This window comes from Macaca thibetana, chromosome X, assembly GCF_024542745.1.
Source record: "Macaca thibetana thibetana isolate TM-01 chromosome X, ASM2454274v1, whole genome shotgun sequence".
Classification (NCBI taxonomy): Eukaryota; Metazoa; Chordata; class Mammalia; order Primates; family Cercopithecidae; genus Macaca; species Macaca thibetana.
In genome coordinates, this window is record NC_065598.1 from 97,064,285 (window position 1) to 97,092,254 (window position 27,970).

The 27,970-nt window shown below is 41.4% G+C and overlaps 2 protein-coding genes across 9 annotated transcripts in view; one reads left to right on the forward strand and one right to left on the reverse strand.

Moving 5' to 3' along the window:
* The window catches only part of RPL36A (ribosomal protein L36a), a 220,536-nt gene that overhangs the window by 89,087 nt on the left and 103,479 nt on the right, over positions 1-27,970 (forward strand). The window lies entirely within an intron of this gene.
* On the reverse strand, positions 1,558-27,960 carry TAF7L (TATA-box binding protein associated factor 7 like). Of its 5 annotated transcripts, none has more exons than XM_050775957.1 (13): positions 27,642-27,960; positions 22,506-22,573; positions 21,286-21,364; positions 17,856-17,989; positions 16,736-16,862; positions 16,116-16,171; positions 13,382-13,423; positions 12,450-12,522; positions 12,002-12,115; positions 10,689-10,913; positions 10,381-10,493; positions 8,536-8,595; positions 1,558-2,560 (listed from the first exon to the last, which is right to left on the reverse strand). In XM_050775957.1, exons 1-13 carry the CDS (start codon positions 27,895-27,897, stop codon positions 2,516-2,518), a joined length of 1,392 nt encoding a protein of 463 aa, XP_050631914.1. In that variant the 5' UTR covers positions 27,898-27,960; the 3' UTR covers positions 1,558-2,515. The 5 variants fall into 5 exon arrangements, with proteins under 5 accessions (XP_050631914.1, XP_050631913.1, XP_050631917.1 ...); XM_050775956.1 differs by having other exon boundaries at positions 10,689-10,916; XM_050775960.1 differs by lacking the exon at positions 27,642-27,960 and adding an exon at positions 26,275-26,433.

Consider the following 27,970-nt stretch of genomic DNA (forward strand, 5'->3'; position numbering starts at 1 on the left):
GGAAAGGCCTATCATCTTTTCAAACTCTGCCTCTTCCCCCACCTTCTACCTCTGACACTCAACTTCTTTCCCTCGTTCTTTCTCCTTATTCTCATCTTTTAAGTTATGGGTTTCTGGAAAAAAACCTATCTTTTTAAAATATCATCTTGGTTTTCAAGCAATCCTCAAACTTCTCTCCTAATCTGGGCTCCATTTTGTTTGCCTTTAACATGCCTATCTCCCTTAGTCTTACTTTTTCCCTTGCATTTCCCCCAGCATTCCTGCCATCTCCATCCCAACTTCACAGGCCCTGCTCATACATGACCTCTCCTTTGCCCATGGCTTAACTTTGACTTGGAGTAGCACTAAAAGTGGCACAGAGAACTTGGGAGTATATTTCCTAAAGCAGCACTGACTTTGTCAATTGGGATCAGACCTGGGGCTAGCTGGGCTACTTCCAGAAAACCCCCAGATGCTTCTTGGTGGTAAGCATTATCACCCACAATTTACAATGAGAAAATAGAGGCTCTAAGAAGCATAGGGGCGGCCAGGCGTGATGGCTTATGCCTGTAATCCCAGCACTTTGGGAGGCCGAGGCAGGTGGATCACCTGAGGTCAGGAGTTCGAGACCAGCCTGGCCAACATAGTGAAACCCCGTCTCTACTAAAAATACAAAAATTAGCCAGGTGTGGTGGCAGGTGCCTGTAATTCTTGCTACTCGGGAGGCTGAAGCAGGAGAATCACTTGAACCCGGGAGGCGGAGGTTGCAGTGAGCCAAAATCGTGCCACTGCACTACAGCCTGGGCGATAGAGCGAGACTCCATCTCAAAACAAAATAAAACAAAATAAAACAAAACATAGGGGCTTGCCCAAGGCAAGTTCCGTCCTTGTGTGAGTTCCACTACAGCATGGTAATTCAACCCAAATATTGGAGCTGCCATTTGTATCACTTCTCTATACCCTCCCCCGCTACATCTCATATTAACCATATAGCATTGGGATTTGGAGCAAATCTTCTCACCTTAACCATATAGCATTGGAATTTGATTTAATTCATTAGGAGTTACCCTAAGAACTCTGGAAGGATGCCCCAAGGCTGATAACATCTTCTGCCATTTTCTAATCAGAGTGCTATGGTCTGAATGTGTCCGCCAAAATTCATATGTTAAGATATAATCAGTAGTGTGTTAGTATTAAGAGGTAGGGCTTTTGGGAGGTGATTAGGTAATGAGGGCTCCACCCTTATGAATGGAATTCATGCCCTTTTAAAAGAGGCCCGAGGGAGTTTGCACTGCCGCCGTGTGAGGATGCACCCCGAAGACGCTATCTAGGAAGCAGACAAACCCCTCACCAGATGTCAAAGCTGCTGGCACCTTGATCGTAGACTTCCAAGCCTCCAGAGCTATAAGCAATAAATTTCTGTTGTTTATAATTTACCCAGTCTATGGTATTTTTGTTACAGCAGCCCAAATGAACTAAGATATAGAGCTTATTGCTTTTCTTCTTGTTTCCTTTTGGATATGAGTACACTCATCATCGGGGATGGTTTAATAAATTGACAGCAATCCATTTAAAAGGAACAATTTATTTATTGTTTAAAGAACACAGACCATAAAACACTAATAATATACCTAGAAAAAAACCCAAACGAGATTGTTAAAGAAGTCTTCATAGGCATTATGGCATCTTGTTCTTCCTAACCTTAACTGATGGGGGTTAGGAGGAGAAGGCTCAGAATAAGGGTTAGGAGGAGAAGGCTCAGAATAAGGATAACAGTTCATAATTTCTTCATCTCTGCTCTAACTGTTCTCTTAGTTGGTGAATAACAACCAGCTCCATCCTAGAAGCAACAGAACAAATATAAGCAGCAGCAAGAAATCATCCTTGAGCAGGAATGCAGCCCTGTTGCTTGAACAAAGACAGAACACAATCTAGTATTAACTGCTGCAAGGTAGGCACTTAAACTCACTGTGGCAGGTTCTAGTGTTTAGTAGAAATGACCTCGTTTTTTCCCCTATGTTTTAGGAAATACTAAAAACCAAAAGAAAAGCTAAAACATATGCAAACCAAACAGCTGTATGGCCTCTAGACTAGACTGCCTTTGGAAGCATGACTGAATCATCTGCTGGTACCATAGCACAGAAGCAATATAATCAATTCTTGTTTGGTGTGGTGGTGCACACCTGTAGTCCCAGCTACTCAGGAGGCTGAGGCAGGAGGATCCCTTAAGCCCAGGAGTCTGAATTCGGCCTGGGCAACCTAACAAGACCCCATTTCTAAATTAATAATAATAATTCCCAAATTGACAAAGAGAAAGTCTCATGGTCGTGTGGGGTATCTAAGTCTACTATATTTTTATACTGGCCTTTTCTACATGACTACAAACTTTGAGCATATTATAAGTAGCAAAGAAGGTACAGATAAATATAACTGATTCAACATAAGGCAACGGAAGGGACAGAAACATGCACAGTTTCATCCAGTCTTCAGTCTGGATGGTGGATCCAAGGTTTGTGTGCCAGGCCAATGGCTCTCCTCACTTCTTCAGAAAACGCTGCAATTGTTCCTGTAGGGAAATGAGCTGTCGGGAGAAGTAGAAAGACATGAAAAATTCATTTGAAATCTGAAGTCCCATTACTTGATCTAGAATTTACTTACATGAACCAAAAAGAACTATTGTTATTTGGCATTTATAAGGTTATCTTAGTCTTGCAATGTTCCAGAGAATACTGGCCACAGTCAAGAATGCATGCATAAGGCTGTGGCCATGATGATGTCCTTTATTATGCCCAATTTATGAAGGGAAGCTTTGTATTAGTCAGTTTTCATGCTGCTGATAAAGATATACCTGAGTTTGGCAAGAAAAAGAGGTTTAATGGAGTTACATAGTTCCACATGGTTGGAGGCCTCATAGTCATGGTGGAAGGCAAGGAGGAGTAAGTCATGTCTTACATGGATGGCAGCAGGCAAAGAGAGGAGAGCTTATGCAGGTAAACTCCCCTTTTTAAAACCATCAGATCTCGTGAGACTTATTCACTATCACAAGAACAGCATAGGAAAGACCTGCTCCCATGATTCAATTACCTCCCACTGGGTACCTCCCACAACATGTGGGAATTAAAGATGACATTTGGGTGGGGACACAGACAAACTATATCAAACTTTAAAATTGAATAGGCTTTAAAAAATGTGTTTGCTATTAAGAATTTGTGCTTCTGTGAAGAATATACAGAGGTCACAGCTCACTGTAGGGGCAAAGGAGATGGGATCTCTGTAACCATATTCTAAGATTCAGGTGGTAAAACAGTTGGGACACTCTCTTGTCCCAATGAACACAACGGGTCTTAGACTGAGTCTTACCGGCTGCTTCTTACCACATTAGGAGATACTTAGAAACTTAGTCAGTCCTGACCCATCAGGAGCCTGATGATGTTCTACTTTTGCTTTCTAAGTTAGAAGCCTTGAATATTTTGTGGTACAGGATTTAATTTTTTTAACTTGAAATGGTGAAGTGACCAATAACATTCACAGATGTATGCCATCTTTATAACAAAGGTTGTTTTTGAATATTATTCATTTCAGGACACTCCATACCAGAATTAATTTTTAGTTTGTGAAATGAAAGGAACATTATAAAACAATCCTATGCTGCACATCACCTACCAAGCCACAATAATTGCTATCTGCAGTAACTTAGAGGCTCTTCTCACTCGGTTGCTGAGTGACCCCTGATTGACCATGATTACAACCAGTGACTGCTCCAGTTCTTTCTCCTTTGCAGGCTCTTTCTCTTCCCGCCACTCCCTAAAGATAGGTTTTTCCTTAGATTCAGACTTCTTGCTGAACAGTCAACCAGGCTAACTCAACTAGCCCCACAGTTTCAATGATCATTTCTGTGTGTGGGCCTCTCTCCAATTTCCCATTTTCAAAAGCACTTCTCCACATATCCCTCCAAATCCACTTCTTGATATCCTATTTTCAGTTAATGGCACATCATTTCCCGGTTGCCCAGGCTTTGGACTCATCTTTGTTCCCCTTTTTGCCCTGTAAATCCAATCAATTGTTAAGTTCTGTATGCTTCTACCACTTGCACCTTTGAAGCTCTAGGCTGTCCCTACTCCAGTTTCTCCTATATACTTCTGGCAGAAAAATCTTCCTGAGTTACTCCCCAGGTAAAAAAGCTTTGAAGGCTCATTATGACCTACACCAAAAATCTAAACTGTTCACCCTGGCATCACCACCTCTGAGCCAGTGTGCATGCTGCTTTCTCATGGAATGCACTCCTTTCCCTATCTCCTTATTAAATCCCTACCTATATTTTAAGGCCCCAGTCAAATATCATCTTCTCCGTGAAGCCTTCCTTAATATCCATGGACAATCTCTCATGGCTTTAAGTCCCTACCCCTCTTGTCAATTTCTCCCCAAATGAAGGCACAGACTGCATCATAAGCATATCATAGCTCCCTGCAGAGCGTAGCTTAAAGTAGACACCTACTAAATCTAATTTGGATAAATGAACTAACATAAGGGACTCTGAATAAATAAAATTTACAGCTACATTTCTAGGCTGCTCCTCAATACTAACTATAGTCATGTGTTACTTAACAATGGGGATATGTTCTAAGAAATGCACCCTTAGGCAATTTTGTCATGATGTGAATATGACAGAGCATACTTATACCAACCCTAGATAGTATAGCTTACTGCACACCTAGGCTACACAGTATAGTCTATTGCTCCTAGGTTACAAACCTGTACAGCATATTACTGTACTGAATACTGTAGGCAATTGTAGCACAATGTTAAGTATTTGTATATCTAAACATAGAAACATAAGTAAACTAAAAATGCAATATAAAAAATTAAAAATGGTACACTTGTATAGGGCACTTACTATGAATGGAGCTTGTAGGACTAGAAGTTGCTCTGGGTGAGTCAGTGAGTGAGTGGTGAGTGAATGTGAAGGCCTAGGACATTACCGTGCACTACTGAAGACTATATAAACACTATAAACTTAGGCTATACTAAAATAATTAAAAAATTAAGTAAGTGGGCAGTTATGTTATGATGGCTATAATGTCACCAGGTGACAGGAATTTTTTTAGCTCCATTATAATCTTATGGGACCACCATCATATATGCAGTCTGTCATTGGCCAAAATGTTGTTATGCAGCATACAACTGTACTTACATTGATGAAAACAAAGATGTTTGGTGGGTACTAAAACAACCCTGGCATTAACTGTTCATCTGATTGTTTTAAAGCAGTACTTGGATAAGTGATTTGCTGAGAGGAAGGGAATATATAGAACATAAAAATTCCGCTGGTCTTGTGGGGATGGGGGTGGGGAGTAGCGCCTGTACTTTAAGAGCACCATGCTAAGCCCATCCTCATAATACCAACTCCAGTCTCCTTAAAATTGTAACCCTCAACAGTATAAGGTTAGAGTCCGCACACATTTTCTATACAGCTACTTGACCCTCATTTAGCCTATATTGCCTTCTTCTCTCTTCACCCTGTACACTCTCTTGTGGCTTTGAAAAAATATAGTTGTCATTCAAGTTAGAAATCTGGCATACATCCTTAATGATTCCTTCTCCTTCAACACCCAGTAATTGACCCAACTCCTATCAATTCTACCTTTAAAATATATTCTCTAATATATCAATATTCATTGTAGCATTATGCATAATATCCAAAAGTGAAAGCAACCCAAATGTCCATCAGCAGATGAATGAATAAACAAAATGTGGTATATTGATCCAATGGAGTATTAGTCAGTCTTAAATGGAAAAAAGTACTGAGACATGCCATAACATGGATGAACCCTGAAAATATGCTAAGTGAGAGAAGCTCGACTCAAAAGACCATGTATTATATTATTTCACTTGTATGAAATAACTAGAAGAGGCAGTAGATTAGTACAAAGTAGATGAGTGGTTGCCTAGTGCTGGGCGGGGGAGAGGTTCTGGAGAAATGGGGAGGGGAGTGACTACTAATGGATACAAGGTTTCTTTTTGGAGTGATGAAACTATTCTAAAATTGACTGCAGTGATGGTTGTACAACTCTGAATATACTAAAAGCCACTGAATTGTATACTTTAAATGGGTAACTTGTCAGGGGGCGGGGAGGACGGGGTTTGAAGCAGTCTCACTCTGTCACCCGGGCTGGAGTGCAGTGGTGGGATCTCTGCTCACTGCAACCTCTGCCTCCCAGGCTCAAGCAATCCTCCCACCTCAGCCTTCCAAGTAGCTGGGACTACAGGCACACACCACCATGCCTGGCTAATTTTTGGAGAGACAGGGTTTCACCATGTTGCCCAGGCTGGTCTCGAACTCCTGGGCTGAAGCCATCTGCCCACTTTGGCCTCCCAAAGTGCTAGGATTACAGGCATGCACCATTGCACCCAGCCTAAATGGGTGAATTGTATGGTTTATGAATTACATCTCAAACAGTTATAAAAACATTTTTATTGCAGTTTAAAATTAATCTATATTCTCTCAATCTCCATTGCTACTACCTTAGTCCAAGTTACCATCCTCTGTTACTAGCGTACCACAAAGCCTCCCAACCAGCCTCTTTGCTTCCACTCTCACCTTCCAACCCAGTCTCCAGATAATAATCAGAGTAATCTTTTAAAAGTTTAAATTAGGCCAGACGTGATGGCTCATGCCTGTAATCCCAGCATTTTGGGAGGCTGAGGCAGGTGGATCACGAGTTCAGGAGGTCAAGACCATCCTGGCTAACACGGTGAAACCCCATCTCTACTAAAAATACAAAAAATTAGCCAGGCATGGTGGCACGTGCCTGTAGTCCCAGCTACTCGGGAGGCTGAGGCAGGAGAATCGCTTGAACCCGAGAGGCAGAGGTTGCAGTGAGCCTAGATTGCGCCACTGCACTCCAGCCTGGGCGACACAGCAAGACTCCATTTCAAAAAAAAAAAAAAAATTTAAATTAGATGTGATTTTCCTATCTAAAATTCTTCAAGGGCTTCCCACTACACTTAAGGCCAAACCCATCCTCCTTATCATGGCCTTTAAGGAACCATACACTATGGTCTCTGCCTACTTCTCCACCCTTATGTTAAGCCATTCTCTTCCTGGCTTTAAATACTCCAAAGGTCCTCAAAGAGGCCAAGTTCTTTCCGAACATGAGACCTTGCATATGTTCCACCTAAGATGCTCTTCATCCCACTCTGCCTGGACTTAATCCTTCTGGTCTCAGCTTCAATAGCACCTCCTAGGAGAGGTCTATCGTGATCCCCCAATTAATTCAAGACTCTCTTTATTCTAATAGCACCATTGACTTTTTTCCTTCATAGCACTTCTTCACAATTTGTACCTTTATATTTGTATAATTTGTTTACTGTCAATCTCCCCTGCTAGACAGCTCCATGAGGACAAGTACAGCAGGTCCTCGAATAACATCGTTTTGTTCAGTGTCGTTTTGTTACAGTAAGTCCTCACTTAATGTCAACAGGTTCTTAGAAACTGCAATTTTAAGCAAAATGACATCCAGAAAGTCTCCAAATAACATCGTTAGTTCAATATAATTTCATTATAATGTTTTTTTTTTTCTTTTTCTTTTTTTTTGAGACAGGGTCTCACTTTGTTGCCCAACCTGGAGTGTAGTGGCGTGATCATGGCTCACTGCAGCCTCAACCTCCTGGGCTTAGTGTCCCGAGTAGCTGAGACTACAGGCTTATGCCACCACAACTGGCTAATTTTTTGTACAGTCGGGGTTTCACCATGTTGCTCAGATTGGTCTCAAACTCCTGACCTCAAGCGATCCGCTCGCCTCAGCCTCCCAAAATGCTGGGGTTACAGGCATGAGCCACCATGCCTGGCCTCATTATAATGTTGATGAGAAAAACAAGATCACTTCCCCGTACACATTAGGTGAATTGGTTTGTCTGAACTGTCCCAGTCTGAGTGAGAGTGGGTGTGAGCATGCCCTGCAATGGGATGCCATCCTATCCAGGGCTGGCTCCCACCTTGCGCCCTGAGCTGCTGGGATAGGCTCTGGCCATCTGAGACCCTGAACTGGAATCACTGGGTACATAATTGTCTTACTTGTTTTTATCAGTCTTTCTCAAATGTATGTATAGCTCACATTTATTTCACATTTATTATTATATTAGAAGTGTTTTGGTTTTTATTTAGAAGTTTGGTGATGTTTTTGTAACCAGAAATATGCTATAGGAACTCAATTCTTCTTTATATCAGTTAGCCTATAGTAAAATTAGTTTCATTATATATACTTCATTTTGCTTAAAGTTACAGTTTCCAAGAACCTATCAATGACACTGAGGATTTACTGTATTATATTTATCTTATTCAACGCTGTACATCCAGTGCTTTTTACTTCATAGGCACTCAATATCTGTTGAATGAGTGAACGTTCACAAAGACCTTGTTCCACCCTGCTACCTTCATTTAGAAGATGTGGCTACCACTATTCCTATGAGAGGAACAGCCAGCAATAATATTGGAAGTGAGCTGGGGGATTCTCTGTATCAAATGTTTTCTGGTTAATTTGAAAATATACTTCTTACCTTCTCATTTTTTTTTTTTTCCTGTATCTCAAGCTGCTCCAGCACAGAGTGAAAATGATTCTGAAAAATAAATTGTATAAATGATGAACACTGAGTCTCAAAGGAAAAAAAAAAACCAAGGGAGGCAAAGAGTTTGGCAAATAATTGTTTTTGTTTTTGTTTTTGAGGTGGAATCTTCCTCCATCACTCAGGCTGGAGTGCAGTGGCGCAATCTTGGCTCACGCAACCTCCGCCTCCCAGGTTCAAGTGATTCTCACGTCTCAGCCTCCTGAGTAGCTGGGATTACAGAAGCATGCCACCACGCCTGGCCAATTTTTGTATTTTTAGTAGAGATGAGGTTTCACTGTGTTGCCCAGGCTGGTCTCAAACTCCTTGTCTCAAGTGATCCACCTGCCTCTGCTCGCAAAGTGCTGGGATTACAGGCGTGAGCCACTGCGCCCAGCCGCAAATAATAAACTGTCATACAAAAGAGCACTCTTTTTAAAGGATTTAGAGTATAAAAACTATCCCCCCTAACTACAGTACCATCCAATTTGATTTTATATACACTCTATAGCATTTTTTTTTTGTCTTACCCTAAGTGATTGGAATGCCCTTATGTTACCTTTTTCTAGTTTAGCACAAATCCTTTGTCTGTGGTGACCTGTTAGAGAAGCTGGCTTAGAATCTGGTGCTGATGACTCCTCCATTTCCCCTAACTAGGGCAGAGTATCACTATTCCTAACTAGTACTACATGTAACAATAATCACAACAATAGCATATATCTGTATCTTTCAAAATGTGCCCTTATCTGTTATCTTACTTGGTTATTCTAAAGGACAACACCCGCCGGGCGCGGTGGCTCAAGCCTGTAATCCCAGCACTTTGGGAGGCCGAGATGGGCGGATCACGAGGTCAGCAGATCGAGACCATCCTGGCTAACACGGTGAAACCCCGTCTCTACTAAGAAACACAAAAAATAGCCGGGCGAGGTGGCAGCGCCTGTAGTCCCAGCTACTCGGGAGGCTGAGGCCGGAGAATGGCGTGAACCCGGGAGGCGGAGCTTGCAGTGAGCTGAGATCCGGCCACTGCACTCCAGCCTGGGCTACAGAGCGAGACTCCGTCTCAAAATAAATAAATAAATAAATACATAAATACATAAATAAATAAAGGACAACACCCAAAAAGGGTATAGTTCTGTGCTCCCATTTGCTGAATACAGCTCTGAAGAAAATGAAATCTGGCAGGAAATTCCAAATGCTTCAGAACTTCCCTCACTAAAAAAGGGAAGCAAACATGACCTAAACATACATTTTCTTTTTGTTGAAGCTCTTCAACATATATTAATAAAATATTTATTCTTGTTCAAAATGCACCAAAAATTTAAAAACTAATTATTTCTCGTTTTCACTGCAATGGATACATTTTAATACAAATAACAGGATTCAATCTATGCCCTACCATTTACTGTGATCCCTGGCAAGTTACTTAACCGCTTTGAGTTTCCATTCTTTATCTATAAAATGGGAGTGGTGACAGTATTTATGTTTCAAGGATGTGAGGATAAAATGTGGTAATATGTGTACACAATTCTTAGCTCTTTATGTGCCTTTTACATAGCAAATGCTCAATAATGGCATTTTTTATCTCAAATCACCTGGTCCCTTCCCCAAAATGCTTATATTAGATGATCAAAATTACTCAGGTAAAAGGAAACGGGGTTATCTTTTATTAGGAGTTTCTAAGAGGCTGTTAAGGTTCATGAATGAACAAGAACCCTGCATAGAGATGACATAAGTGGAAACACAAAGGCAAGATACTGAAAGTAAGAGATCAGGATTTCTTTATGCCAGCCAAGAATTTACCTTGAGTGTCAGGTTTTCCACTTTCATGATGAGATCCTTCTGTCTTTGTGCTTTATTCTGAATCTCATGGAGCTTTTTCTCCTTTTTATCAATCTGCTTCTGAATTTCCATGACTAACAGAGATACACAGAACTTATATATTAAATATAGCCTAAATGAATGGACCAAGATCCAAATCAAGTAAAACTCCACTACACATCTGAGCAATAACTTCTTGAGCTTAGCTTTGGGTCTAATGTATGCTTAGAGTCAGCCTTTAGCACTGCCACCCACCCTGGTCCCATCCCTTTATTTTTTCTCTGACTTACCTATTGAACTGGTACCTTCATTTGCCCTATACTGGCCAGATTCAATAAACTTGGCCTGAAGCTGCCTTTCCAGATACTCTTCAGAATAATCTTCCTCCTCTTCTTCTTCGTCATCTTCATCCTCATCCTCATCCTCATCCTCATCCTCATCTTCATCATCCTCATCCTCATCATCATCATTGTTACTTCTAGAATCACTGAACATCTCCCGAAGCATATCATATTCTACTGGTTTTAAGCAAGAAGAAGGTGAACTATCTAAAACTCTGCAAATGACTCATACTCCAGATAAAATTATACTCCTTACTTTCACATTCCCCAGGCAACCAGTAAATTTTATAAATCATTTTTTTCATGCAGGAAGATTATTCCCTTTGTAAAACAAGGACAGCAAGTGCAAAACACTGTAACATTCATTCATGTAGTGAGTGATCAAGACATTTAGAGACTCTAAGGGTCATAGGAAGTTAAGATACCAGCAGTGGATGGGAGATTAGAACACCAATCTAAAACCCCTAAACTGCCAAAGGACCAATAAGAGGGAAGAAGGGCTGGGTGTGGTGGCTCGCGCCTGTAATCCCAGCACTTTGGGAGGCCAATGCGGGCAGATCACTTGAGGCCAGGAGTTGGAGACCAGCCTGGCCAACGTGGCAAAACCCCATCTCTACTGAAAAAAAAAAAAAAAAAAAAGAAAAGAAAAGAAAAAAAGAAAAAATAGCTGGGTATGGTGGTACATGCCTGTAATCCCAGCTACTTGGGAGGCTGAGGCACAATAATTACTTGAACCTGGGAGGCGGAGGTTGCAGTGAACCAAGATCGCACCATTACACTCCAGCCTAGGCGACAGAGCGAGACTCTGTCTCCCAAAAAATAAATAAATAAAAGGCCAGGCAAAGTGGCTCATGCTTGTAATCCCAGCACTTTGGGAGGCTGAGACAGGCAAATCGCTTGAGGTCTGGAATTCAAGACCAGCCTGGCCAACATGGTGAAACCCCGACTCTACTAAAAATACAAAAATAAGGTGGGCGTGGTGGTGCACGCCTGTAATCCCAGCTACTCGGGAGGCCGAGGCAGGAGAATCACTTGAACTCAGGAGGCAGAGGTTGTAGTGAGCTGCAAGATTGCACCACTGCACTCCAGCCTGAGCGACAGAGCAAGACTCCATCTCAAAACAAAAAAAAAAAAAAAAAAAAAGAGGGAAGGATGAAACCATCCTTTTTTTCTGGATTGGCCTATGAATTTATGGAAAATGATCTGATACCCAGTCAATACCTGCCCTATCTGAAACTCCTGCTTTGCCTTTACTAAAGTACCTGATGAGGTATGACCCTGCTTGTGGCTGCTCATTCCCGAGGATATCACAAATCCTGGGATGGAGCCTTGACTTTCTATTTCCTTGGTTCCATCTTCAGCAACGACTTCCCAACCTGAAAGGAGTGGGTAGTCAAGGAAAAAACAGAAGGAAACAAAAAGGCACAGCTGAAAGGGAAGGGGCTCTTTGACTAACAGTGCTATTTAATTTAGTCCAAGTTTAGGCCATTTGTATTGGAATTCCTAGCTTGGAGAAGTGCCTTATATTGAATTACACAATAAATAATTTTCTATTACATGAATTTGCTGTTCCTAGCTAGAACATAACATTTGAAAAAATCTTAAGTTCTACACATCAAGGCTGGCACACAAACACCAGAGGTGAGGCTTCGTTAGCATGTACAAATGGGGCAGAACAGACTATGCAGAAAATATTTGTATAAAGGATACGGGTACTTATGGCTTCAGCATCTGAACGCAGCAGTCTCCTTACTTCATTTTCCACATCTGGAGATTCAATGTACTGAAGCAAAGTTGGGGATTAGAGGGGGATACCAATACTGTCATTTAACACCCTGTGTTTTGCAGGAGTGCCCTCCTATGTACCAATGAATTCAAATGTTAGGCCTCTTTAAATTCTGATCCAACCAAATTTCTACTTTAAGTAGTGCTATTTATGAAGGAATCTTTAGCCAGAGTCTAGAATTTTATACAGTAAACTTATTTTTTCCTAATTAAACAAATTACTTGAGACATTTAATCTTTTCAATCTGCAGTTCTATGGTAAAGACCTCTCTCAGAGGTGCAACCCTTAGGTCTCAGTTATAAATTATTTGTCCTGGTTTATATTGGCAAAGAACTAATAATTCCTTATTAGTTATTTAGAAATAATTTGGTTTAAAGATCCAAATTCCCAGATTTCACTTCCCCACATCTTTATTATTAGAGATGTTCCTACAAAAACTGGATCTTAGCTGTATGTTCTCCCTTGAATCCAGTTTTACATAATTATCTCCACAGCAACCAATTTGTCATGCCACAAATAGAAATTAGGACTTTGATGGGGAATAAGCAATTGCAAACAACTGCTGTTAAAAGTAAACTCTGGCTCCCAAGGAATGGCTTTTGATAAAAAAAAGCAGATTAGAATACACGGGGTCACTGGCCAAATTGTATCTTTTCCTCTAGGAGTTATCAAACATCAAACAATGAATTCATTTTTCAGTGAATCAAACCCAGTGTATGTGTTTAGGATGAGGGTTAGAGGTGAGAAGGAAGGCTCAAAAGTAGCTTTTGTGGTTGATTTGATTCATTTGAAATGAATGAGCTATTAAATAAAATATATTAAGGGTAAAAATGAAGTTATATTATGACTGCTGTACCTCAGGAAGGCTGCTTTTTTCCATTTCTTTGACATCAGGGACCTATGAAATAAAGCACAATAAACAAGTTATATTATGATGCCTATATTTCAGTAAAGCTTAAAGAGTTCTACAACTATTCTTAACTTTGTTTTACATTGAGTAGGCACTCAATAAATGTTGACTTACAGAGTATAAAAACCAAGGCAACTGTGTTCATGGACTGGAAGACTCAACATAGTAAAAATGTCAATTCTCCCCAAATTGATCTATAAGTTTAATGTAATTCCTGCCAAAATTCTAGCAAGGTTTTCTGTAGCTATAGACAAGCTTATTCTAAAACTTACATTAAAAGATATAGGCTTTTGGCCAGGCATGGTGGCTCATGCCTGTAATCTCAGCACTTTGGGAGGCCAAGGCAGGAGGATCACCTGAGGTCAGGAGTTCAAGACCAGCCTGACCAACATGGTAAATCCCGTCTCTACTACAAATACAAAAATTAGCCAGGCATGGTGGCCCATGCCTGTAGTCCCAGCTACTTGGGAAGCTGAGGTACGAGAATCGCTTGACCAGGGAGGTGGAGGCTGCAGTGAGCTGAGATCGTGCCATTGCACTCCAGCCAGGACAACAGAGCAAGACTCCGTCTCAATAAATAAATAAATAAATAAATAAATAAATAAATAAATAAAGATAGATAGATATGGACTGTAGAATGGCTAAACAATACTGACAAATAAAAGTGAAGTCAGAGCAATCAGCCTTCTAATTTCAGGACCAATTATATAGTGACACTGTGATATTGGTGGAGGGATTGACAGATGGATCAATAGAACAGAATGGAGAACCTAGAAACAGAGCCACAAAAACAAGCCCAACTGATTTTGGCAGAGGTGCAAAAGCAATACAACAGAGGAAGGATAGCCTTTTCAACAAACAGTGCTAGAGCAATTAGACATCCTTTGGCAAGAAAAGCAAAAATAAAAATAAAAAACAAAAACCTTGAACTAAACCTCATAGCTTTACAAAAATTAAGTCAAAAATGGGCATCGGGCTTAAAAAGAAGTTAAAAAAAAAAAAGCAGGAGAAAATCTTCAGGATCTGGGCTAGGCGAAGAGTTCTTAGATTTACCATAAAAAGCAAGATCATTTTCAAAAAAATCAATATATTGTGCCTCATCAAAACTAAAAATTTTAGCTCTCTGAAAGACCCTACAAAGAGGATGGAAAGACAAGCTACAGACTGGGAGAATATATTTGCAAACTACATATCTGATAAAACACTAGTAGTATTTAGAATATAAAAAGAACTCTCAAAACTCAATAATAAAAAATCAATTTAGAAAATAGGCAAAAGGCATGAGCAGACATTTCATTGAAGTGGAATAGATGGCACATGAGATGTTCAACCCCATTAGGTATCAGGGAAATGTAAATTAATACCACTACATTAGTGGTGTGGTGTGAGATCACTACACACCTATCAGAATGGCTAAAATGTAAAATAGTGACAACACCTAATGCTGGTGAGGAGGTGGAGAAACTGGATCATTCATACATTATTGGCAGGAATATAAAATGGTACAGTCACTCTGGAAAACAGGTCGTTTCTTATCAAACTAAACATGCAACTACCATATGACCCAGCAATTATACTCCCGGACATTTATTCCAAGGAAATGAATACTTATATTCAAACAAAAACCTGTTCACAGCTTTATTTATAATAGTCAAAACCTGTAAACAACCCAGATGTTCTTCGATGGGAGAACAGTTATATAATGTGGTACATTCATACCATGGAATACTACTCAGCAATAAAAAATAAACTATTAATGCTACAAAAACTTACATGGATCTTAAGTGAATTATGCTGAATGAAAAAATAAGCTAGTCTCTGATGTTATATACTACATGATTCCATTAATATTAAATTTTTGAAATGACAAAATTACAGAGATAGAGATCAGATTAGTGATTACCAGGTGTCAGAGACTGGGGTGTGAGGTGGAAGGAAAATGGGCATGGTTATATAAAAGCAAAATGAGGGATCCTTTTGATGATGAAACTGTTTTGTATTTTGACTGTGTAGGCAGATACATGAACTTACACATGGGATAAAACTGCATAGAACTAAACACATGCACAAAAATACATGAGTACAAGTAAAACTGGAGAAATTGGAATAAGATTGCTGAATTCTAATCATGTCAATTACCTGTTTGTGATATTGTACTATAGTTTTACAAAATGGGGAAAATGGCAAAAAGGTACACGATATCTCTCTTTTATTTCTTACAACTGTATGTGAGTTTACAATTATTTCAAAATAAAACGTTTAATTTTAAACAAAAGAAGAAGCCAAGCCACAATACTCCTATAGTTTGCCCAAGGTTCTATAAGCCTGAAATAAGACTAGGAATATAACCACAATTCCCAATTTTCAGGTTCTGGATGGGTTCACTTTAAAACTAGATCTTGCAATCGAAAACTGAAAGCATTAACAGAAGTTTCAAATGTATGATTCTTCCAGACCCCAAATGACTAGCCTATAACCTAAAGGATCAGGTATTTTTATTCACTGCTATATTCCCAACTGCTAGCATACAGCGCCTGGCATTTAGTTCACATTCAATAAATGTTTATTGAACATATAAATGAATTAACAAATTAATTCCCAACTGACTTTTTCTCTTTCCTTCTGGCCCATGATCCTCTTCTAATTAGCCCGGCAGACACACAAACTGCATGTAACTAACCTTTTTTTGTGTTTTCCGGAACCTTTTCTTTCTGACATTCTTAAGTGGTGGAGTAACTAAAATAAATACAACACAGTGAAACGTTATATGATTGATGGTAGTCACATAGCTGAATTTGATAAAGACAAAGATCATGCTATAAACCAAAGGCTTATGACATGACTCCTTTGTTTTGTTTTGTTTTGTTTTGTTTCTTTTGAGATCGAGTCCCACTCTGTTGCCCAGGCTGGAGTGCAGTGGTGCGATCTCGGCTTACTGCAACCTCCTCCTCCTGGGTTCAAGCGATTCTCCTGCCTCAGCCTCCTGAGTAGCTGGGATTACAAGCGCCCACCACCACACCCAGCTAATTTTTGTATTTTTAGTAGAGACGGGGTTTCACCATGTTGGCCAGGCTGGTCTCAAACACCTGACCTCAGGTGATCCACCCGCCTCGGCCTCTCAAAGTGCTGGGATTATAAGCGTGAGCCACCGTGCCCAGCCAACATGACTCCTCTTAAGAGTGTCTGAGAACTTAATGAACCAAACACCTAAGTGTGGTAAGAGGTCCCTGTTTCACAAGGAATTAGGATTCAGCAAATAAATTTTAGTCAGCAGGAATGAGCAAGGGGCTGTTGACTTACTGCCATGCTTCCAGACATATTTTTTCTCTCTCCCCCTTTCTTTTTTCCTGGTTATATTAGGATCAGCAGAGGCAGCTGATTCTTCTGGAGAAGGGTGGATATCACCATCAGTAGTGCACACAAGCATCTACATTTAACAAAGACAAAGAAGTTGACTATGACCACAAATTTTGGGTTAGCAATCATAATCATTCTTACCACTAGAAATGCACAGAAGAGACTGATACTTGCCATTTCCAGAAAACCAAGTATTTTGTAATGTACATTTATATTCTCTCATTTTTGCAGTCTCTCTCTCTTCCTCTCCTCCCCTCCACCAGCCACCAGCAGCAATACATATGAACTCTGAGGGTTTTTTTTTTTTTCCCCACTAGAGTGTTTACCACTACAGAGGGAATATATTGGAAACAGATCTTGGAACTTAGCTAAGGTTTTTTGTTTTGTTTTGTTTTTAGACAAAGTCTTGCTCTGTCATACAGGCTGGAGTGCAATGGTATGTGATCATGGCTCACTGCAGCCTCGACCTCCTGGGCTCAAGTGATCCTCCCACCTCAATCTGTAGAATAGCTGGGACTACAGGTGTGTGCCACCACACCTGGCTAATTTTGTTTTTATAGAGATGAAGTCTCACTATGTTGCCCAGGCTGGTCTCAAACTCCTGCGCTCAGGTGATCCTTCCGCCTCAGCCTCCCAAAGTGTAGGGATTATAGGCATGAGCCACTGTGCCTGGCCTATCTCAGCATTTTGATTTAGAGAGGAAATAAGAAATCAACAGCAGAGATGATGAATAAGAACCAATTTAAACCTCCAGAGTTAACAACATACTGTTTTAATACAAAGTTCAGAAGATCCCAGCTGCTCATATGTTTCAATTAATGAAAAGTCACTATAAGTGGCAAATGGGACTCTCTATAGGCGATTTGGTTAAAATAAAATACTGAAATCTAGGGATCAAACACCAAACCAGCACATGACATTTCATTCCTGTGCAATCGATCTGGAAATTAGAAATGCCAAGCAGCCATTCACCAAGTAGAAAGGAGTACTGAAAGAAAGAAAAATAGGGAGAGAAAAGAATTCCTTGAAGGATGTGAGGCTAGTAAAGAAAACTAGTCCATACCTGAGAAATGTCTGCTGTTTTATAAAAAGTTTTTTTATCAAGCGTTCTCAGGCTTTCAATAACACAAGGCAAATCAACCAGCTTAGCAGCTAGTGGAACATCTTCTACTTCAACAACTGCATGGCGCCTATCAGCTGAAGAGAAGTAAAGATTAAAGTTGATATCTTCCCAGTGAACTCTTTTTTTTTTTTTTTTTTTTGAGACGGAGTCTTGCTCTGTCACCCGGGCTGGAATGCAGTGGCCGGATCTCAGCTCACTGCAAGCTCCTCCTCTCGGGTTCACGCCATTCTCCTGCCTCAGCCTCCCGAGTAGCTGGGACTACAGGCACCCGCCACTTCGCCCGGCTAGTTTTTTGTATTTTTTAGTAGAGACGGGGTTTCACCGTATTAGCCAGGATGGTCTCGATCTCCTGACCTCATGATCCGCCCGTCTCGGCCTCCCAAAGTGCTGGGATTACAGGCTTGAGCCACCGCGCCCGGCCCCCAGTGAACTCTTAAACTTCCTAAGGTTTGAATAATGAAGACTTATGTGGGACAGACTAGTCTTTCCAAGAAACCTACTATCTCTCATAATGCTAAAATTGTGTACACAATTAATAGCTTCCTAAAGAAAAAAATGGAAAGCATATGGAACTCTTTTTTTCCTAGTTTACATCACTTGGGCAAAAGTAGCTAAGTTTCTTGTTAATGGATGTGAACTAAATATGTGTGAAGCAATAAATGTTTCATTCTCATCCTGAAAAGCAAATTCCATTCATTAAAACCAATTCCTTTCTTTTTAAAAGCATTTAATCGTGTCATTGTACATGTGTGTTTTCAAAGGGCTGGGTGAGGGAAGGATTGACTGACCCTAGAATGGTGCTAGTAAGTCTCAAGTTAAATCTTTAATTAGCTTCAAAAAGATAAAATTCTATACAATAGCCATATATTAAACTCTGAATATTGCTGCTCAGATGTCCCAAACATGAATGTCTTTTGACACAAGAGGATTCAAGTATAATCTTCTAGTACTATGTGAAGAAAGAAAGACACAAAACAATGTTTACCATTTTGTGTGAATTAGATTGTTTCCATTCTAGTATTATGCATAAAAGTTTTGCCAATAAGGAAGTGACAAGAAACAGTTAATATCAGTTATCTGTGGTATTGAGGTTGGGGCACCATAAAGAAGAAGAGTTTTATTTCTTCTCCTTTTGAACTTTTCTTTTTCATTTGATTTTTTTTTTTTTTAGAAGGAGTCTCTCTCTGTTGCCCAGGCTGGAGTGCAGTGGCACGATCTCTGCTGACTGCAACCTCCGCCGCCTGGGTTCAAGCAATTCTCATGCCTCAGTCTCCCAAATAGCTGGGATTACAGGTGTGTACCCCCATGCCTGGCTAATTTTTGCATTTTTAGTAGAGATGGGGTTTCGCCATGTTGGCCAGGCTGGTCTGGAACTCCTGATCTCAAGTGATCTGCCCGCCTCAGCCTCCCAAAGTGCTGGGATTACAGGCATGAGCCACCACGCCCAGCCTGTTTTATTTGAATTTTCTAACTATGAACTTATATTATCTTTAAAAAAAAATATCAATCAGTGTTAACTAACTGGTGAGATTATGGGCCACTTTTTGTTTTCTTTATATACTTCTCTGTATTTAAAAAAAAAAACTAGCAAAATTTATTTATCTATTTTTGGTTGTGTGTTTTTTATGCAGATAAGCTTGTGTGAAAACATTTATTTATTTATTTACTTATTTACCTATTTACAAGAGCATCCATGCTCTTGGTGCAAATGGCCTCTAGATTCACCCATGGTGTCCCAAATGACAGAATTTTGTTCTTTTTAAAAGGCTGAGTAGTATGGCATTGTGTATACGTATCACACTTTCTTTATCCATTCATCCATTGACGGACACTTAGGTTGATTCCATATCTTGGCTACTTTGAATAATGCTACAATGAATATGGGAGTGCAGAGAGATATGCCTTCAATGTGTTGCTATCAATTCCTTCTGTGAATATATTCACAGAAGTGGGGTTGCTGGATCATATGGTTGTTCTATTTTTAGTTTTCTGAGGAACCTCCATACCATTAAAAAAAAATAATAATGGCTGTAGGCCAGGCACAGTGGCTCACGATTGTAATCTCAGCACTTTGGGAGGCCGAAGTGGGTGTATCACTTGAGGTCAGGAGTTCGAGACTAGCCTGGTCAACATGGTGAAACTCTATCTCTACTAAAAATACAAAAAAATTAGCCAGGTGTGGTGGCACATGCCTGTAGTCCCAGCTACTCGGAAGGCTGAGGCAGGAGAATCACTTTAACCCAGGAGGCAGAGGTTGCAGTAAGCCAAGATCGTGCCACTGCACTCCAGCCTGGGTGACACAGCAAGACTCCATCTCAAAAAAAAAAAAAAAAAAAAAAAAAAAAGGCTGTATTAATTTACATTCCCACCAATAGGGTACAAAGGTTCCCTTTTCTCCTCATCCTCATTAACAGTTGTTATTGTTCTTCTTTTTAATAAAAGCCATTCTAACAGGTATGAGGTGATATCTCGCTGTTGTTTTAATTTGCATTCCTCTAATGATTAGTGATGCTGAGCATTTTTTCATGAACCTTTTGGCTACTTGTATGTCTTATTTTGAGAAGCATCTGTTCAGATCCTTTGCCCATTTTAAAATCAGTTTATTTGTTTTCTTGCTATTGAGTTGAGTTCCTTATATATTTCGATATTAACCCCTTTATTGGATGTATGATTTGCAAATATAACAAATACTATTTAAAAGAAAGAAATATATATCACTGGCCAGGCGCGGTGATGCACACCTGTAATCCCAGCGCTTTGGGAGGCCAAGGCAGGTGGATCGAGAGGTCAGGAGTTTGAGACCAGCCTGACCAACATGGTGAAACCATGTCTCTACTAAAAATACAAAAATTAGTCAGGCATGGTGTCACGTGCCTGTAATCCCAGCTACTCGGAAGGCTGAGGCAGAAGAATCACTTGAACCCAGGAGGCGGAGGTTGCGGTGAGCCGAGATCACGCCACAGCACTCCAGCCTGGGCAACAGAGCAAGACTGCATCTCAAAAAATGGAAAAAAAGAAACATATGTCACCTTTACAAACAAAGAATGGCATATCCATTTGTCATTCCCGGGGATGTTCAGAAATCATAAAGTCTATATATAGGAGACTACCAGCAGTATGAAAACCCCACAGTTGACCCCCAAGTTTCCTTAAACACACTATGGTAATCACTCAACTCGAGGTGCAATATTCCTACTTCCTTTCCTCTTAAAAGAAGAGGACTTAAGCCTCTCTAAAGCATGAGTCCATCAAGTCAGAGACCATATTCTATCATTTTTCACATCCTTAGTACCAAGTATAGTGCCTGGCACATAGCAATCCCTTAATAAATTATTGTTCAATGTATAGTGAATGGATATTAACTACTTACGCAGTAAGTCAATTTTTAGTTTATCCTTCATCTTGACACTTTGAGAATGTACTAGGTTCCTGACAGTACAAGCGTGTTCCTAAAAAGGAGGTAAATTGAAAAATCAGAAGAACTAAACATCTACTTGGCAGCTAACAGAATAAATATATCAAACAAAGTCCTCCCTTAAATAAAATCTTACACCTCCCAAATGTTACTAACAAGACCATGTACCATGAGATACTGTGCACTGTATAAGTCAAGTTAGGATGAAGCTGACTCTAAACTCATAATTGTCTCTTAGTAGCTACAGTTAATAGTTTCTCCCAGCTCTACAATCCTGCTACCCGTCTGCTATAGTTGCTAAAGAAAGGCTTACCTAGTTGCAGTTTGCTTGGTATATTAAGTAACCCTAATTAGGGAAATAGGTTTCTGAACCCCATCCTTAATATAGCTGCCTAGACTAAGTAATTGCTTGAATACGGGTATCAGTGTGGGGAAAGAGAGCCAAATACTTGTTGAGATGAGCTTTAAATGTCTTGCATGGTGGTGAATAATGCTGGCCCTTCTCACTGCCCCTTTTGAGGTGACAGAAAGGATTTCAGAGGAGTCTTATCTTGGCTGTCCAGGGAACAGGCTGTTAGTATTGGTAGTAAGTGACTGGGTCCATCATTGTCACAGCTGTTTTGCCAGGAAATCAACCTGCATGATAGGTAGTATGTACAGGAGGAAAAAATGCTGCCAAAAAAGTACACGCTATGATAGGACTGCTTACAGAACATGATTCCTGGGAAACAAATGTTCTGAGTTTTTATAGCCTACCTGAAATAGAAATGTTACAGAATCCAAGTAGAACTACAATTATAATTAAACTGTAATTGGCCGGGCACAGTGGCTCACACCTGTAATCCCAGCACTTTAGGAGGCCAAGGCGGGTGGATCACAAGGTCAGGAGATCGAGACCATCCTGGCTAACACAGTGAAACCCTGTCTCTACTAAAAAATACAAAAAATTAGCTCGGCGTGGTGGCAGGCGCCTGTAGTCCCAGCTACTCGGGAGGCTGAGGCAGGAGAATGGCGTGAGCCCAGGAGGCGGAGCTTGCAGTGAGGCAAGATTGTGCCACTGCACTCTAGCCTGGGTGACAGAACAAAGACACCATCTCAAAAAAAACAAAAACAAAAAACCAAACAAAAAAACACTATAATTATGAAGATATTTGTTCTGAGATACAAATTCTTACCAGAGGCAGACGCAATATAAACTGGTTCTCAACTTCATCAGGAACTTCATCCTGGCTTTTACTCATGTCTTGATTTTGAGTTCAGGAAAGCAAAAAGAAAACCAACACAGTCACTAAAAACTCCTCTTGCTCCCCCTCCTGACCACTTCTAGTAGTACTGGTTAAATTATACAAGATCTTGCCCGTAACACTAGACACTAGACCAACACACTAGAATGATGTGTGTACAGTTAGACAATACCTTATTTGACATAACTTAATTATTTCTAGACGTTACCTTAGCTCCTCTCCAATATGTGTAGATTTTTCAAAGTCAATCCAAATTACATGATGTAATTTGATGAACAAATGAAATAACAGCTGTTATGAAACATGATTTCATCTTCTTAATCATATTCTTAGACTCTCAGGTAAAAGACTACAATTCAACAACACGGTGGTGGCTACCTAAGCAAACTATATAACCTCTGCAGGGAAGAATGCAAACCAAAAGCTGAAATCGACCTAGAAACCACTTGCAGAAATGATCTGTGATGATTTGAAGTAAGCAAGGGCTTGATTTTCAATATTTCACCTACCTTAATGGATTAGTAGAAATTAAGCAGTCCATGGGAGACCAGGCAGTTTTTTATGACTCTAGAGCCAGCAACAACAGCTTTGAGCTACCCTCAAAGTTAGGGAGTCCAGTTCTTTTTTTTTTTTTTTAAGACAAGAGTCTCACCCTGTCGCCCAGGCTGGAGTGCAGTGGTGCGATCTCGGCTCACTGCAACCTGCACCTTCCGAGTTCAAGTCATTCTCCCGCCTCAGTCTCCCAAGTAGCTGGGACTACAGGCATGCACCACCATACCCAGCTAATTTTTGTATTTTTTAGTAGAGACAGGGTTTCACCATGTTGGCCAGGCTGGTCTCAAACTCCTGACCCCAAGTGATCCGCCCACCTCAGCCTCCCAAAGTGCTGGGATTACAGGCGTGAGCCACTGCGCCCGGCATGGAGTCCAGTCCTTTTCTATTCATTTTGTTTTGTTTGTTTGTTTTTGAGATGGAGATTTTATGGAGAACATAAAATCTGATTTGATTTATTCATTATTATCCTTTCATTCATTACTACCTTTTATTGTGTGCATTCTGTATGGCCAGTACTACATTGAGTACATTAGGTCTATCATTTCATATAATCCTTACAACCACCACTTACTTCAAATGCCCCCAAAAGCTATTTAAAAGAACTCCTAAGATGGATCTCTTCACTTAAAAATATATATATATACCTTTGGTGAAATGAATACTTCCTTCCAAGTTAATCTTTTTTTGACAAATTATAATCATATATAATAATGGGGTACACAGTGATGTTATGATATAGTGTGAAATGACTGAATCAATCTAATGAGCATATCCATCACCTTAAATACTTATCAGTTATTCCCCTTAACTGCAACTTTCATTTTTTTAATTTTAAAAGCCAAATTTGGCAGTGGGAGATTGTATACCAACTTTAGTGGCATTAATGTTAATAAGTTCTGACAATATCCCACTACTATCAGACCAGCCTAACTGAAATTTTCTATTTGATCAACATCTCCTCACTGCCCCTCCCCCTACTACAGCCTGTAATAACCAACACTCTACTCTCTGCTTCTGTGAGTTCAATTATTTTAGATTCCACATATAAGTGAGAATATGTGATTTTTGTCTTTCTCTGCCTGGCTTATTTCACTTAATATAATATCCTCCAGATTCATCCATGTTGTTGCAAATGATAGAATTTCCTTCTTTTTAAAGGCTGAATAGTATTCAGTTGGGTACACATACCACATATTTATCCATTCACTTGTTGCATACCTAGATTGATTTCGTAACTTAGCTATTGTGAGTAATGCTGCAATGAACGTGTGTGTGCAGCTATCTCTTTGACACGCTGATTTCAAGTTTTTAGGATATACATCCAGAAGTGGGATTGCTGGATCCCAAGTTATTTCATTATTTTTCATTTTTTCATTATTTTTCAATTTTTTGTTCTTCCAATGAACCAAGATTTTATTTCTAATCTTATTTTCCATGTATTTGGGATGTATTTGTAGAACCATGCATTTGGGGTATTAGGGCCCATTTTTTTTTTTTTTTTTTTTTTTTTTTTTTTTTGAGACAGAGTTTCACTCTTGTTGCCCAGGCTGGAGTGCAATGGCGTGATCTCAGCTCACTGCAACCTCTGCTGCCCGTGTTCAAGCAATTCTCTTACCTCAGCCTCCCGAGTAGCTGGCATTACAGGTACCTGCCACCATGCCCAGCTAATTTTTTTTTTTTTTTTTTTTGTATATTTAGTAGAGACGGGGTTTCACCATGTTGGCCAGGTTGGTCTCGAGCTCCTGACCTAAGGTGATCCACCCGCCTCGGCCTCCCAAAGTGTTGGGGTTACCGGTGTGAGCCACTGTGCTCAGCCAGGCCCACACTTCTGTGGGAGACTTTTCTCAAAGGTGGAAAGATGGCTGGGCGCTGTGGTTCACACCTGTAATCTCAGCACTTTGGGAGGCTGAGGCAGGAGGATCACCTGAGGTCAGGAGTTCCAGACCATCCTGGCCAACATGGTGAAACCCCATCTCTACTAAAGATACAAAAATTAGCCGGGAGTAGTGGTGGGCGCCTGTAATCCCAGCTACTTGGGAGGCTGAGGCAGGAGAATTGCTTGAACCCAGGAGGTGGAGGCTGCAATGAGCCAAGATGGCACACTGCACTCCAGCCTGGGTGACACAGTGAGACTCCTCAAAAAAAAAAAAATCAGCAGTAGAAAAGCAGACACCCAGGATGGGAGAGGGAAAGATGCATTATTTGTGATTGTAATTTCTTCTCTTCTTGTTTCATGCAGATATATATGAATATATGTGCATCCATAAATACAAAAGAGAAATATAAATGCAAGAAGAGAGTTGATTAAAATAAATAAAAAATCTGGGGGCTGAGCACATTCCCTAACAGAACATAGTAACAATTAAGGCTGGGAGCAGGAACAGATTATTTGAAGAACTAGCTGCTAAGCAAGATTTTATCAGATCAGTAGTAACTTTTAGATTTCTCAGCAGAACTAAAACTAGGGCATTTTGTTCATTTCCAAGCCTTTTTGGTAATTCCTCTTTTATGGAAGAAAGAATGTAAGAACTGAAACTATTTCAATGTAGTTGTTTGATAAACAGGCCTAATAAAAGGTCCGGTGGGAGAGAAGTTAAACAATCCTAGTTGAACTGGGTTTTAATTATTTTTTAAATTTGTTACTTGCATTTACCTAAACAACTAGTTGTACGTTATTTACTTTAAGAAAAAGCATCCGCTTTTTCCCAGCAAGCACTCTTTGATACCTGATTAAATTAACAGGACCCCTTCCCACCATTCACCTAGCTCCATCTCGCTTTAGCAGAATTACAATTGGAATTATAATTGGCTGGAGGGCGCCTGGCAGCATGCTCCAGGCCATGCAAGTCAGTACACGCCTAAATGGGTGTTTTTTCAAGTTCGCAGTCGCTAGCTACAGTTTAGAGACTGACCTCCATCCTTATCTCCGGGGCACTAAGCTTTCAAAGGGAAAGTTCCACCCCTAGGCTTTGATCCACTTTCCCTTGAAAACCTCCCGCGAGGCCCAAAAGGTCGCAACGGGTCCCAGCCTTCGCGCCTCGCCGTGCAGGCGGGCTGGGGAGGGCAGCTGGGTGCACCACGGCGGGGTGCACAGCGGCGGGGGCGCTGACCCGGTCCCGGACGCCCGGTCGGCCGTCCGACTCACCCGCTCCTCCGCGGACTGGCGCCAACACCGAAAAGGCTGTGGGGCTGGGGACCTGCGCCTCTGGTCTGTGGGCTCCGGACGAACCGCGCGTGGGCTCCCGCGCGGAACGTAGAGGCGAACGCTGGGCGGCCGGCGCCTGGACAGTAAGAGCGGCGCGCGCCGGCCCCTCCCCGCCTCGCCACGCCTCCGCGGTCGCGCTGCCCAGCCGACTGAAGCACGACCTCGAGGCAGTGGCCGGCTCACCGCGTGCTGGGCGGGAAGGCTAGAAAGGCGCCCAGCGCCGAGGGGAGGGCCCAGGGGGACGCGACCGCTCAGGGACCTCGCGAAGCAAGACCGAGGCTTCAAAACAAATTACCTTGGCCGGGCGGGGTGGCTCACGACTGTAATCCCAGTACTTTGGGAGGCCAAGGCGGGCAGATCTCGAGGTCAAGAGATCAAGACCATCCTGGCCAACATGGTGAAACCCCGTCTCTATTAAAAATACAAAAATTAGCTGGGCGTGGCTGCGCGCGCCTGTAGTCCCAGCTACTCGGTAGGCTGAGGCAGGAGAATCCCTTGAACCCGGGAGGTGGAGGTTGCAGTGAGCCGAGATTGCGCCACTGCACTCCAGCCTGGCGACAGATTGAGATTCCGTCCAAATAAATAAATAAATAAATACCTTTACACAGGGGCAACCTTCAGGGCGCCAGAAGATTTTTACCAGGCGACAGCGATACTCCTAAGAGGCGAGTTGGACCGGGCGCGGTGGCTCACGCCTGTAATCCCAGCACTTTGGGAGGCCGAGATGGGTGGATCACCTGAGGTCAGGAGTTCGAGATCATCCTGGCCAACATGTTGAAACCCCGTCTCTATTAATAATAATAATAATTAGCCAGGCGTGATGGCGGGCGCCTGTAATCTCAGCTACTCAGGCAGCTGAGGCAGGAGAATCGCTTGAACCCGGGAGGCAGAAGTTGCAGTGAGCCGAGATCGCACCACTACACTCCAGCCTGGGCAACAAGAGCAAAACTCCGTCGAAAAAAAAAGAAAAACAATAAAAGCGAGTTGCTCGCTTTTGGTTGCTCCTCCATTCCGTTAGGTCGGACGGTTTGTCCCTAGGCACGGTGACCTCGCCTGGTGACAAATACGCCGCCGGGCAAACCCACTGAACAGCTAGAATCCGTGCCCAAAGCCCTCTAACATGATCAGTTGCTCCCCTCTCCTCAACAGGGTCAACATTTTACATCCTCTGGAGAGGGGCACAAGTTCCGTTGCCAACTGCTCCTCAAGGGGCCGCAATTCAAACAAATTTTGAATCGAACTAAAAGCAGTTTGTTTCTCCTAAAGAAGGTCCTCGGCTGGGGGAACAAGTTTAAAAAGCCACCTACCTTTCTCTTCCTGGAAGTTTTCTGGGGCCTGGGCAGCAGCCTGGGTGCTGCCGTCCGCATCCGTTTGAGCGTACTGGTCGGCAGGAATCTGGGTGCCTTGGTCGCCAGCAATGTCGGCGCTGCTTTCACAGGTGGTTTCAGACCCACGGTCGACAGGAATTTGGGGCTCTTGTTGGCTAGTTACTTCCGATGTTGAAACTGTTGGTGTTGAGTCATTTTCTGAAGAAACGGGGAGCCGTCCCTCGGGGCACTCCATGGTCCACCTCGTTGGGGTTGTAAAATGGCTTCCTGTGTAGTCACGTGACCTGAAGGGTTCCAGAACCTTCGTA

Excerpts from the sequence above, each read along its gene's own strand:
- TAF7L (XM_050775956.1), bottom strand. The coding sequence starts at position 27,897 with ATGGAGTGCCCCGAGGGACGGCTCCCCGTTTCTTCAGAAAATGACTCA. Across the intron at positions 22,574-27,641 it reads AAACTTCCAGGAAGAGAAAG|ACATGAGTAAAAGCCAGGAT; the intron begins GTAGGTGGCTTT and ends CTCAAAATCAAG. Across the intron at positions 17,990-21,285 it reads ACTAAAAATTGACTTACTGC|CTGATAGGCGCCATGCAGTT; the intron begins GTAAGTAGTTAA and ends ACTTCTCTTCAG.